Below are 12,682 nucleotides of genomic sequence, written 5' to 3'. Positions count from 1 at the left end.
AGGAGAATGTACCATTCAAGTTACAGAAATCTTAGAACGTTATGGCTAGTTACAAAGAAATGCTTTTAAAATGGAAAGCACCTATCACATTTACGCTGAGAAACGCTGCAAAGATTCACGAAGTTATTGTTGATTTCGACATTATTTATTAGATCAATTGCCACTCTACTGCTGGGTTTTAATAGAAGTTCGGAAGCGAAGAGAAGGGGAGGGGAGGAAGCCAGTCTGTTCATGCTGTTCCGATTCGCCTGAGTCCGAGGCCTGGCGGCAATGAGCGGAATTTGATGTACCGGTCGCGCGGAAGCCGCCGGTGTTACAAACAAGTGGAGCGGAAGGAATTTGGCTAATTAAATTAACACAGGACGCTCCTCCCGCCCAGGCCCTCCGGCCTAAGGCCCGAGAGCCGGAGGCGGGGACTGACTGGTTCAAATTTCGAGCGGGACGCAGACGCGGCGCTCAGCAGGTGCCTCGGTGCGGCCCCGGGGGCGGCCGTTTCCGCCCTACCTGCCCACAGGGCCGGAAGTCACCTAGGGGGGGCCGCGGCCCCGCCTCGTGGCCGGTGTTTCAAACCACGCGGAAAGCCTGAAAAAGTGCGCCCACGTGCAGCCACGCTTCTCCACGCTCCGGGCCGCAGGGGTCCCTATCCTACCTTTAGAGTGTCCCGGGGCCCTAGGGGAACCCAAGCAAAACTGGGAAGGGAGCGAGGCAGTGTAGAAGGACCGTGAGAGGGACGGATGCTACATTACCACACGGCACAGGTTGCGCTGCTGGAGGGAGCACTAAGGAGGTCGCGCATGCGCGAACTGCGCTTCAGGCGCGTGGAGAGAGTCGCGCATGTGCAGAGCCAAGACGGAAAAAAAAAAAAAATGGAGCGGAGGGATGACTGGCAGGCTGAGGGCGCTTTAGCGACGGTGGAGCTGCCAGGGCCAAGAGGCGCGTGCGCAGAGCGCCCAAAGGGGTGGGGCTCCTCTGCGGGGTCGGCCTCGCGCGCCCCCTGTCGCGCGCCCTGGGACAGGAAGGCGCGTGAGGGGCGGGGAGGAGGAGGCGGTGTGGAGGGCGGGCGGGGGGAGGGGAGCCAGAGCGGGGGAGGGCTTATCGACCCGGTGATTTTGGTTAAAATATTCAAAATGGCGGACGGAGGAGCAGCGAGTCAAGATGAGAGTTCAGCCGCGGCGGCAGCAGCAGCAGGTAATCATTACGGCATTTTACATATTCATATTCATACTCGAGCCCGGCTCCCGCGGCCCCCCCGCGACTTAGCATAATTTATTAGTACTCAGGATTATTATAATTAACGGCGGGGAGCTGGGGGGCCGGAGAGCGCCGAGCCCCCGCCGGGCGCCGAGCGGAGGGGGAGAGAGGCTCCGAGCGGCCGGGCGGAGGGGCACCCGGGGCACCGGGGGCTGCGGCCCGGCCCGCCGGCTCCCCGGCCCGGCCTGCGCTGCTTCGCCGGCCCGAGCCCGAGCGGGTCCGGGGCCGAGGAGGACAATGAAGACGTTTTACATATTCATAGCGGCGGGCGGCGCGGGCGGCCCGGCCGGGCGGGCGGGGGGGGGGTCGTGGAGGACGGGGCGGCGGCGGCACAATGCCGGGAGGCGGCGGGCCCGGAGAGGACCGGCTGCCGGACCTGAGCGCGCGTGCCCCCGGGAGCGGCGCGGGCGGGGCGGGGCGGCGGGGGGCGTCCGCGGGGAGCGCTTGCCGCGGCCCTGGGCCCAGGGGGTCTAGCCGGGTCACGGCCCCGGCACCTAGTCGCACCCGCTTGTCCCGCTAGGGGCGGCCCGACCCGAGATGGCCCGCGCTCGACGTACGCAGGGCGGCGGGTGGGCGCCACTTCGCGCCCTCGGGGGGACCCTCGGAAGTCCCCCTCCGAGGACATGTCCTGGGGCCGGCCCTCAGCAGCCCCCTGGGTCACCGTCGGGCACAGTCCCTGGGGAGCGGGGTGGGAGGCGCCGGCGTGGTGTGGCCCCCACAACCCTCCCTGACCGCACCGCCGAGCTGGGGTCGGGCCCCGCGCCCCTATGTCCCCAGAGCGCGGCGGTGAGGACGTCTGGCTCCTGGACCCCCGGCCTGACAAGTTGCTAATGTCCGGGTCTCCCTCCTGCGGGGAGTGAAGAGGCGGGGATCCCCTCCCGGGTCTGCGGCCGCGTCTTCTTGCCTGGGGGCTGGGTCCTACCCGCTCGCCGCTGCGCCGATCCTCTCATTTGAATAATGTCTAATTCGGGGAGGTTTATATTATTGAAATGGCCGCCTGGCTTTCCCCGCCTCTCATGTTTAGTAATTCAGACCTTTAATAACAGCCACTCACAGCCCAACGCCGTGTTTATATTTTACATTCGCCCCATGTGCTTTTGTGGTTCGATATGATTCTTTTTTTTTTTTTTCTTGGCAATCCACAGGGCTCTGAGATCAAACCCAGGCTGTGCCGGGAATAGAAGGGGGAGCGAGGCCTGGCTCCTCCTGCAGTTGCCTAGGCCTCATGTTCTCTGCCGCCTGATTTATTTACTAATAACCAAAAGGAGTCCCCCCACCCAGTCCACGCGCACCCCCTCCTCTGCTGGCACGGGCGACCCTCCTGGGGCCTCACAGCCTTACAACAGCCTCGAGCTGAGCATCAACTCTGCCCTGTTTTGTTTTCCCTTTAAAAAGACTTTCTTGTAGTTTGCAGTAATATTGGGCCTAAGGGGTGGGGAGGAAGAGGGAACCTGCCCTATTCTCAGAGGCCAAGCGAAGCTCTTTGGGTTTTACTCTGTTTTGGGGATAGATACCCCCTCTCCCTGGGCCCCCGCCCCCAAATGAAAAGCTGGCATGCTCTGTGGAGAGGTAGGTCTGCAGAATTTCCAAATCCCGTCTTTTTTCTTTTTCCAGGAGTTGTGGAATAGATAAGTATTTTAGAAATCCCGATTGATAGCATTTTCAGAACTTTCTCAGGGCTGCGCTGCCTTTTCAGCCTCTTCACTGAAACGGGCCTTATACTAATTTTGTGCCAGTCACAGTGTGGACTTGCGTATTTTGGTTGCGGCACTTCCGAGCAGCACCGGGGTCTGCCTTTCCTGCGCATTTGTGCTGTGGTTAAGTGGGTTAGAATGGAGGGCGAAACAGGAACGTGTTGTCCACCCTGGTCTTGGAGCTCACTGCCCTCTCAGCACACACACCCTCCTGAGTCTCCGAGTTGTCAGCATTGATTTTGCGTTCTACGGAGACTTGGGACTGTTGATCTGTGAAGGGTGGTTGTTAACTTTGGCTATGTAGAGGAAACAGTGATTTTGATTTTTGGCCTGTCCTTTGGTAAAGTTTCCTTTGAACCCTTTTATTTTGTGTAGTGTGTCTTTAACATCATGGTGTTGTTGCTGGTAGAGGAAAGTATCAAGAAGGATTGTTTAACGCTGATGTGTTAAGCCTCTGAAATTCTGTTACGGCACTTCATGGTCACTTGCCAGCTACAGGTTTGTTCAGATGTTGGTCTTCAGTTTAATTTGGCTAGAAGCAAGCCAATTTCAAATAACCAGTTTTCACCATTTTTCTTCTTTAACCTCCACTAGGCAGGCCCCAAATGTAGCAGGGGAAAAAATCTGTAGCTTCCACGAGAATGTTTAGGTGAATGACTGCTTCCCAGACCTGCAGCATGAGGTCAGGTGAACGAAGAGCAGGAATATGATTTTATGCCTGAAGTAGCATATGTTTCTACACTCGACTCCCAAGATGTGGTCAAACTGATGATGTCATTGACAGAGGACAACGTGCAGTTAATTTGATTTACTGTCCTGAGGTGAAGTGTAGCAATGAAACCTTCTCATAGGGAAGCCATTTATCTCGGGACAATTTCCTTTATAGCTGCAATTTAACCACCACCGAGGCCATGGGTATTTTATCCGAGAGGAGAAAATGTACCTTGCATTTTACAAACAAAATTTCATGGTGCAATTTTTGTAATACAGAGAATGATGAGTATTATTAACCGGCCTCTATTCTGGTTGGCTTTCCATGCTATTGTAAAAATTCATTTCCTCAGATTTTCAAATGGATCATCCCAGAAGTGATCTGTATGCGTGCTCATTTTATCGGACAGGCTCTTTGTGGTCTCCCAGACTCCTGTGAGGAGCTGTGCTGCTCGACTTAACCGGGGCATGGCCCTGGCTGAGGGAGAGGCCGGGCGTGCCTCGGGCCTGTTTCCCTGAAGGAGGCGAAGTCGAAGCGAGTTGAGGGCTCTCCCGTCTTTGAGGCTGAAATTATAGTGTTTAAAATGAGGTAGACTACTTACAGGAAAGCACGCACTTTGCAAACAGTTTTTAAAATTATAATTCAGAATTCGTTTTGGGTTTGTTTTAAATTAGTCTGGACAAGTTTATGCATTTTACTTTGATTGATACGTGATTTTTAAAGTTGTCCCATTGTGAGGTGGTGATTTCACTTACAGTTTTGGATATATGAGTAGATTTCCTATTAGACTTTTTTTTTTAATCCAACTAGTTTATTTTTGTGATGATTAGAATGCTCTGGGAGTGCAGGGTCTCTACCAAGTTTCACCCCTGACCCTAACTTGTGACCTGGCCCCATGGCACGTTTACAGCTGCACGGGCCCCTGAGCTGGAACCTGCCTGTCTGTCTGCCTTTGCATCTGTGGGGCGGCTTCCCAGGAGTTTTCAGAGAACCCACAGTTACTTCCTTCACTTGCCCCACCTGTTAATTATAATGGTGCTTTTGAATTCAGGTCCTGAAAATTCATGTCACAGCTGACCAAGCGTTTTTAATTTTTAAAAGGACTGTTCTATTTGTAAGCCATTACTGTACAAGTAATTTTTAACTTCTTCCCCAAACTAATTTCTAATTCCTTTCATTTTGTCATTGTCAAAAATTCCAGCAGCCAAGGGAAATACAACCGGCTACTGCTGTTCGGGTTCAGATGGTGTGGTGTTCTGCGTATTTTCAATTTACTACTCTCTGCATCGATAGGCAGCATAAAGCAGCAGAGTGGAATGTTTCATTGCTGCAGAGGTTGAAGTCATGGTTAATCTGTTGTTCACTTGGTCAGGGGGCTCAGAGAGAAGGTTAGGACTCAGAATGTTAAATTAAGTTGCTCTTGTCAAGCCACCAAAGATGTTTAATGGAGCCTTTACTATCTTAAGCAGGCAGTTCTACAACCACAGAACTGGACGTTTAAATGAAATCTTTCACAGTGTTTGCCATTCAAAAGGAAACATTAGAAGTTTTTGAATCTGTATTACTTGACCTTGAATTTAGTTGTGTCTTTAAAACTGGCCGCCGGTGTCCATGACTGTGTGTTGCCTTTGCACCGGGAAGGCTGCAACGTCATGCAGTGGTCATCACCTTCCGGTGACCGCTTGCTGGGTTTGCATTTGACATTGGAGACCCCCAGCCCCAGTCTTTGTGCCCTAGACGTCTTTTGGTCACTGCTGAAGTTAATTTTTTTTGAAAATTCTGGTATATGGTTGCCATTAATTTGCTTTTATATGGCAGTGTTTGTTCAGTTACCCTGTTTTTGTGATTCATAAAGACTGTGAAGCCTAATTTTAAGCAGAAATGTGTTTTCCTAATGGAAGTGCTTGCATTTAGAACTATTAAAATAATTACCATTTACAGAACAGAACAAGTCATAGACAAAACATGCCCTTTTCCAGTCACCCTGTTCTCGTTGCCGTTGCCTCCTTTATTGTTAAGTGCCTGAGCAAACACGCTTATGTGTTTCTTTGGGGAAATCTAATACTGGGCTGTAGCATGTGGATGGGATCGGATCGTTCGTTCCACGTTGCAAGTACAGTTGAATTTGTGCTGGAGTTTCTTTATCTCTCCTGGATGAAGTCTTTCCTTCTCTACCTTTTTAAAGGAAGTTCTTTGGACCAGAAATTTTCTTTATTCTTATCTTTTTGTGTTGCTTAAATAAGCTAAATATCTTCTGGCGCAGAATCAGGGTTGGAAGAGGTAGTAATTGCAGCTCACAGAGAAGGGCCGTTTCCTTCTCTGTCTTCCTTCACTGGGCGTGTCTGTACGTTGTTGACATTTTTCCAATAAGGATAATTGGATAACTTTGTAGATTTGTATTTCTTCCCAGGAACAGATCGGTTTTACTCTGTGGTGACATCTTCCTGCCTGTGTTCTAGGCTGGCAGTGAGCCCTTGTAAACTCTTTCAGCAGTAATAGCGATGGAAGCAAAAATAAAATCAGCTGGAGCGGAGCAGCGGCCTGACTCACTGGCCCATCTACAGGGTATTTGGAGTTGGACGGTGAGAATGGTCCTCAGCTTCAGGGCGTCTGGTCAAGGAAGCCCCTCACACTCCGCACGTGTGGTTTGTGCCGGAGCTCTGCGTGTTTCTACTGCAGGACGTTCATTCATTGAGCATTGGTGTCGTTTGTAGTCAGTGACTGATGTAGCTGCTTTGTTTTTTCTTTTTAATTTATTTTTTCCAGTGAAACAAACACTCAAGTTTAGTGTTGCTTAGATTTTGCTGACAGGACTAGTGAAGAGCAAAACAAGAACCAAACAGCCTCTCGATTGATCAGATTATTTGTTTAAGTCCAGGAGCCTGAGTATTCATTGAGAAAAGGATACACAATGCCGTTTTTTTTAAAGACAACATGGAAAACACAGAACTGAGCCCGGTGTGAATGTTGATGGCCGTAGCTGTGTGAAGCCTGCTACATTATTGGAAATCCCTGCAAGTACAGTTTAGTTCGTCACGTGACTTATTCATAATTCTCTGTGTCACTTTATAAAAATGTTGGAATCGTAGAATAGTGTGTAAGTGAAATTAGTAACATACTAGAAATTGTAGTCGGTCTTCTTTTGCTGGGGGCATTGTTTCTGTGGTGGGACATGTGAATACTTGCGCGTATCGGCGCAGTGTGTGTAGCGTGTGGCCACCCTGTCATCACGGAGCTGCGCTGACTGGCTCTGTAACCTAGAGTGGGTATGCTTTTTTAGAGAAATGTAGCTTAACTGTTTTCTTGTTTTAGTACGCTTATCGTAATGGTCTGCTTAATGAAAAAAATGCCCCCCTTTTTTTGCTGATTCATACTGCAGTAAGCAAGTATGTTATAATCAGTCTCTTAAAAATAGTTTTGTTTTTTTTTTTAAGATTTTATTTATTTATCTTTAGAGGGGAAGGGAAGGAGAGAGGGAGAGAAACATCAATGTATGGTTGCCTTTCGTGCGTCCCCTGCTGGGAACTGGCCTGCAGGGAACCGGCCTGCAACCTAGGCATGTGCCCTGACTGGGAATCGAACCGCGATTGTCTGGTTCGCAGGCCCGTGCTCAATCCACTGAGCTACACCAGCCAGGGATAAAAATAGTTTTTTAAACAGTTCTTTGCTTACAAAAGTTGTCTGCAGTGGTAGAGTTGATGTTCACTTAGCAGGGAAGTTGGAAAGACAGTGTGTGCAGTTACATAGGAAAGAACATAACAGGCGATAGCGATCAGAGGCGAGATCAGGGTGTGTCTGAGTGTGAAGGGACCCATGCGCCCTAGAACCATATGGCTGGCAGGTGACTGGCTGGACCCGTCCCAAAGCCACAGCTAGACAGATGAGGAAACGTTCCCGGTGGTTCATCCATGTGCTCACACTCTCCGCACCATTGAGTGGCCCTGGAGAACACAAGACTTAACTTCCCAGTCTCCCTCTGGACCCCAGTCTCCCTCCACCACGTTGCTGCTCCTCAGACTTCCAGTGGAAGGTGAGATTTTAAAGGGAGCTTAGTGGGGCAAAAAGACGTTAGAGGAAAGGGAAGACAGGTGGTGGCCTAGGCTGTGCTGTGAAGGTCAAGTGCGGGGAGGCCGGTGGAGGTTGTTGGAGTATGGAATCCTGGTAGAAGGTGTGCCAGATGGTTTGAAATAGGAAGGGAGAGGTTGGATCTATGGAAACCGTTACATAAAAGCTGAGTTACGGTGTTGATGGAGTGATTGCTTTATATGCCATTAGAGATACGTGCAAACATAACAGGACAATGACCTGACCTCAGGAGGCTTTCAATCTGATGTGAGGTAATGAAACAGAGAATCCGGGAGGAAGACTTTGGGGACACTGTCCGTTTACATCGAAGAACAAGAACCTGGGGGGAAAGTCCGACTTGGTCTTACGGCAGGAACTGTGTTCTTTCTGACCAGTGGTTTGGTTTCCAGTTCTCTGGACACTGAATTGTCTCCTTGACTTAGTTTTCTTTCCAAATCCAACTGCAGTGTTTAGGCCAAGTTATTAACCTGAAAGATGACATAGGTGGTTGTGGCATGAGCTTTTCTTAGCTTTATTTTCAGTTCCATTTTGTTCTGTATTTCTTTTATTGCTTCCCCCTTAAACTCTTGTTATTTTGTGTTTTATGTGGGTTACTTTTTATCCTTTCTGGAGCAAGGCAGGTGTAAAATAAAATAAAATTACCATAACTGTGACATAATGATAATGTGTGTGTTTTTATAATATGTTAAACTTTATAGCAGCACTCTTTTTTATGACCTCAGTTGATCCTTTCAGGCAAGTATTATTATACCCATTTTATAGGTGAGTAAAATAAAGCTCAGGTTAAGTGACTTTCTCAGGGTCATGTGCTTAATAAGCACTGAGTGCATTTGGGGGGTAGCCAAACCCGCAGGTCAGAATGGCCCTCTGATGGGGGGGGGGGTTCTGACTCTGGGCTGCTGGTGCAGAAATTGGGGTTTCATTCCGAGGTGGTAGGAGTCACTGAATGCTTTTGTTTGTGAGCTGTGATCAAAGCCCTGCATGTAAAGTATGTAGCAGCTAATTAGAGTCAAAGGGGAAATGGTTTTGAGCTTAGATGCCTGAGAGCAGTGCTGTGAACAGCAGAAGAAGGGACCTGGACAGAGGAGCCGTCTGCGGACCAGGCAGTGAGTTCAGCATCAGACGTACCGTTGCTAGGTTTTACATTCACTGCGAAAGTCAGGTAATTACTGAATTCACGTAATTACTGAATTACGTGTGTGATCGAGGTAGAAATGTGAGGGCTGAGGATTATGCTCCTGCCACTGTGGCCTGAGCGTGGAGCCTGAACACCAAGTTCCAGACCTCTCCTCGTGGCCTCGGGCCTGACTGTGTGGCTCTGCCTTCCAGCAGCCAGGTGGTGATGATGCCCACATTGGAGCGATGCTGTGGGAGCAGCAAAGGGGGACCAGCCCCGAATCCAGTCCTGCACACTTGTCTGGCCCCGCAGGAGTCTCAGACTGCTGGTCTCAGACTGCTGTGTCATGGCTGTGCTGCCAGAGGGACTCTGCGGGGCATGGCCACCACTTTGGGAAGGGGGGCTGCTCCCTTAATGCTCTTCCAAAACTTTATACAGTGGAGGTGCTGTGTTGCAGTGAACTAAGCATGTCCTTGACTTTGGCCAGCTGTCTTGGGAGAGTGGCCTGGGTTTGGTCCTGCTGCTTGCTTCGGGCTCCTGTCCCTGGCTGTGCACCCTCCCTTCTGTCCCCGTTTGAGACACAGGACCTGTGAGTAACCCTCCATGGGGGTCAGGCTGGTGTTTGGGGTGCTCTGTGAGGACCTTGCTGATAAGCTCCCGCCGCACCACATCACTCCCGAACGTGCGGTGGAGTGAAGGGGCACAGGCCGCCCAGGACCCGGGCTCCAGGCCACTGATGAGCTTTGTGACTTTGGGACAATTTACTTCTCTGATTTTTTCTTTTTCTTTTGCATTTGTAAATAAGATAGTTCTCAAACTTTGTTTATTTTAATCCTCCCCCAGGACATGTTTTTATTGTTTTTTTAGAGAGAGAGGGAAGGGGGGAGAGAGAGAGACAGAAACCTCCATGTGGGAGGGAGGTAGTGACAGGCTGCCTCCTGTGGGTGCCAGGACCAGGGGTCTAACCTGCAACCTTTGGTGCCCAGGATGACGCTGCCACCCATCGAGCCACCAGCTAGGGTTCTCAAACTCTCAGAGCCATCGGAATTATTCTCAGAATGCATGTGAGGCCAGGCTTGCTGCGTGAAAGGCGAGCCGCAGCTGCCGCGTCTGCGTGGGTGCAGGGCTGGGGAGGTCTTCCTGCCGCCCGCTAGGCCCCTTCAGGCCCCTTCCTGGGGTCCTTAGGCCTCTCCTGCTGCCCTCAGGGAAAACTCTCCCTGTCTATCGCAAGGAGCCTATCCATCCATTGTTCCAGCTACACAACCGGTCCCTCCCTCAAGCCTCTACTCCTGTCCTACTTTCTCTGAATTTAGCGACTTCAGCCTGGATTATTCACAGCCATACTTTTTTTCTCTAATTTAGTTTATGTGAGTAATTCTTGACTCCTCCTCTGATCCTTGAGAGCAGAAACACACTGCTAGGGACAGTAGACATTTAGCAAATGATGCTTGATCAATTAAATTGGGGGTTCTCCATCTTTGCTGGGATTCTCACTCTGTTCACAGCTTTTCTAGCTTTCTGTGCGGAACAAATCACTTAACTGTTCTGGCCCGTAGGGTTCTCATCGATAAGTTGTGGATTGTTTTCACCACTCCTCCCCCCCTTTTTTCTTTTTAAGCTGTGGAATTCTTCAAAAACATCTCTTGGGTGAGGACCAGTAAACAACAGCTACTTTGAGTAGGTCGGCTTTCATCTGATACCATTTTAACAGACATGTTATGAGTATAAAGAATGACAGGCTTGACCCTATTTTAGCAACAGGCCTGCCTCTCTGGGAAGGTGGTATTTAGATTTTAAACCTGAAACATCTTATTAGAATGTGAATGAACAAGACAGTAAGCCTGTCAGGAACCGTCCTTGTTCTTGGTGTGAAGATGAACTGGACTGTAATGACCACTCGGACTGGTCCTCTCCATTCACCGGGGGGTTGGGAAGGGCTTCCTGAGCAAGTGACGTGCCCAGAGATATGAAGGACGCTGCAGGGCCATCTGCCCCGGGGGGTGGGAGGCAGGGAGTGGGGCCGAAAGTGTTTGAGGCAAAGGGAATGGCACGCACATAATCCTCGAAACTGGTGAAAACACAGCACTTTCAAGGAACCGAAGTTCAGTTTGGCTGGTCCAGGAAGAGGAGGGTTTAGCTGAGGGTGGTTTTCCAGACCCCGTCCTTTGCGGTGGCCGGATACTTGGAAGAGACCCTGCCCCTCCCACCCAGTTGTTCGTTCCTGGGGACTGCGTGATGGACATCTCCTGAGTACTCCGTGCCAGTTCCTGCACCGAATGCGTTGCAGCATTTTCACATTACTCTTCACAGTGACCCCACGAGGTGTGTACGGTTGTCGCCTCACCTGTCAGGCTTATAAAGAAGCTGGGTGCTCACCCAGGTCGCTGACCTGTTTTGGGCACGGGGGCTGCAAGCAAGAGCATCGATCGTCATGCTCCTAGCCATTAGTGTCCACCCCAAGTCAATGGAAGTGTCGGTATTCAATGACAGCTATTTCCAAGCTCACCCGTAGCGCTCTCCCTGGTTCCCAGGGCCAGATCCCGGGTCTGGAGTCATCCGCGCACTGCCGTCTGCAGTTCGGGGAGACCCAGCGCTGACCCAGCCTCCAGCTGTTTGAGGAACTGGGCCGGAGCAGTTTGTGTGCAGATCGCTGACTCTGGTACCAGAATCCTAAGCTTTTTGGATCTCTTGTAAGAATTCTGTTTTAAACTGAAGCTGTTTGCAGATGTTAACATTCAGACCATTTTCATTTGGGGCATCATATTTTTCACGACCCAGTCGGCTAGATAGGGAATTAGGCTTACCGTGGCTACATATTATTTTGATTAACATGTGCTTAAAGTGTTTTAATGTTTCCCAAATGAGCCGGTACTTAAAATTGATGCACAGGCAGTGTGATGGCCTTCTTTCCCACTCTCCCTCCCCTGCTGAGCTGTGGTTAAAGAGGGGGGGGTGGTGTAGGTTTCAGGTGCAGAAACGTGACGGCCGATCATTGTTCTGAGGTGAGGGCGGTCATCGCAGGGCACCGTGCCCCCGCCCCACACCCCCTCAGCCACGCCCCGAATCGCCGTTGGTTGGGAGGCTGCCTGTGTCCGAAATGTTTTCTCCGCCCCACCTTGCTGAGCGGCTCCCTGCCCCCGCTTCCTCACACAGTCAGCAAAAGTGCTCTTCTGATGGGCCGTGATGTACGTCCATGCGTGTGCCAGCCGCGTAGTTAGGAGGAGTGGGTGAGAAGTGTGGTGTTGTGGGAGGCAGGGGGACGTCACTGTAGCCTGAGAAGACGAACGGACCGGTTTTGAGCTTTGCTGGGAGAAATGGTGCAATTTCAGAGCATTGGGCTGGTGTCGGGGCAGCCCCTGCTGCTGGAGCCAGGTCTTCAGGGTCCTGTCGTGCTGTGAGGAGCAGGTGCTCTGGCTCAGTTTCCGAACCTGTTCCCGGAGCACGCCCCTGTGGGTGCACACACACACCTGTGGGTGCAGGGCACGTACATCCCCGCCCTGCCCCTCGAGAACGTGCACGGCACACGGCCTGTTATGTAACTGCACCCCCCAGCCCCTTGTGTTTTTTCACGGCTTCTTATTTGGGGTTTTCCTGGGTAAATAATCCTTTTTATTTGCTAGGTGTGTGTAATCTCTGGGTAATTTCAAGGCTGACTTTTTAAAGATCTCTGAACTTTATTTAGTTGAATGATTTCTGCTGGCTTGCATAACAAATGATAAGTTGGTTGTGGAATTATTACTCAGGGTGGCTGTGGCTGACCACTGGTGAGTCTTAGGTTGATCTGAGAGCCCAGTGAGGTCCACAGGGGGGCGCTTTTCGCCT

At 50.8% G+C, this 12,682-nt stretch overlaps 1 protein-coding gene across 1 annotated transcript in view; it reads left to right on the top strand.

Moving 5' to 3' along the window:
* The first annotated feature begins 1,122 nt into the window (after nucleotides 1-1,122).
* Nucleotides 1,123-12,682, top strand: part of POU2F1 (POU class 2 homeobox 1) — a 107,822-nt gene continuing 96,262 nt past the window's right edge. Inside the window, exon 1 of the mRNA XM_053659316.1 lies at nucleotides 1,123-1,188. Coding sequence (XP_053515291.1) covers nucleotides 1,128-1,188 — 61 coding nt within the window. The 5' untranslated portion in view covers nucleotides 1,123-1,127. The remainder of the gene's footprint in view (nucleotides 1,189-12,682) is intronic.

Source organism: Artibeus jamaicensis, unplaced genomic scaffold (assembly GCF_021234435.1).
Source record: "Artibeus jamaicensis isolate MK-2021 breed Jamaican fruit bat unplaced genomic scaffold, CSHL_Jam_final scaffold_625, whole genome shotgun sequence".
Classification (NCBI taxonomy): Eukaryota; Metazoa; Chordata; class Mammalia; order Chiroptera; family Phyllostomidae; genus Artibeus; species Artibeus jamaicensis.
The sequence above is the reverse complement of the archived record's forward strand: the minus strand, read 5'-3'. Positions and strand labels throughout refer to the sequence as shown.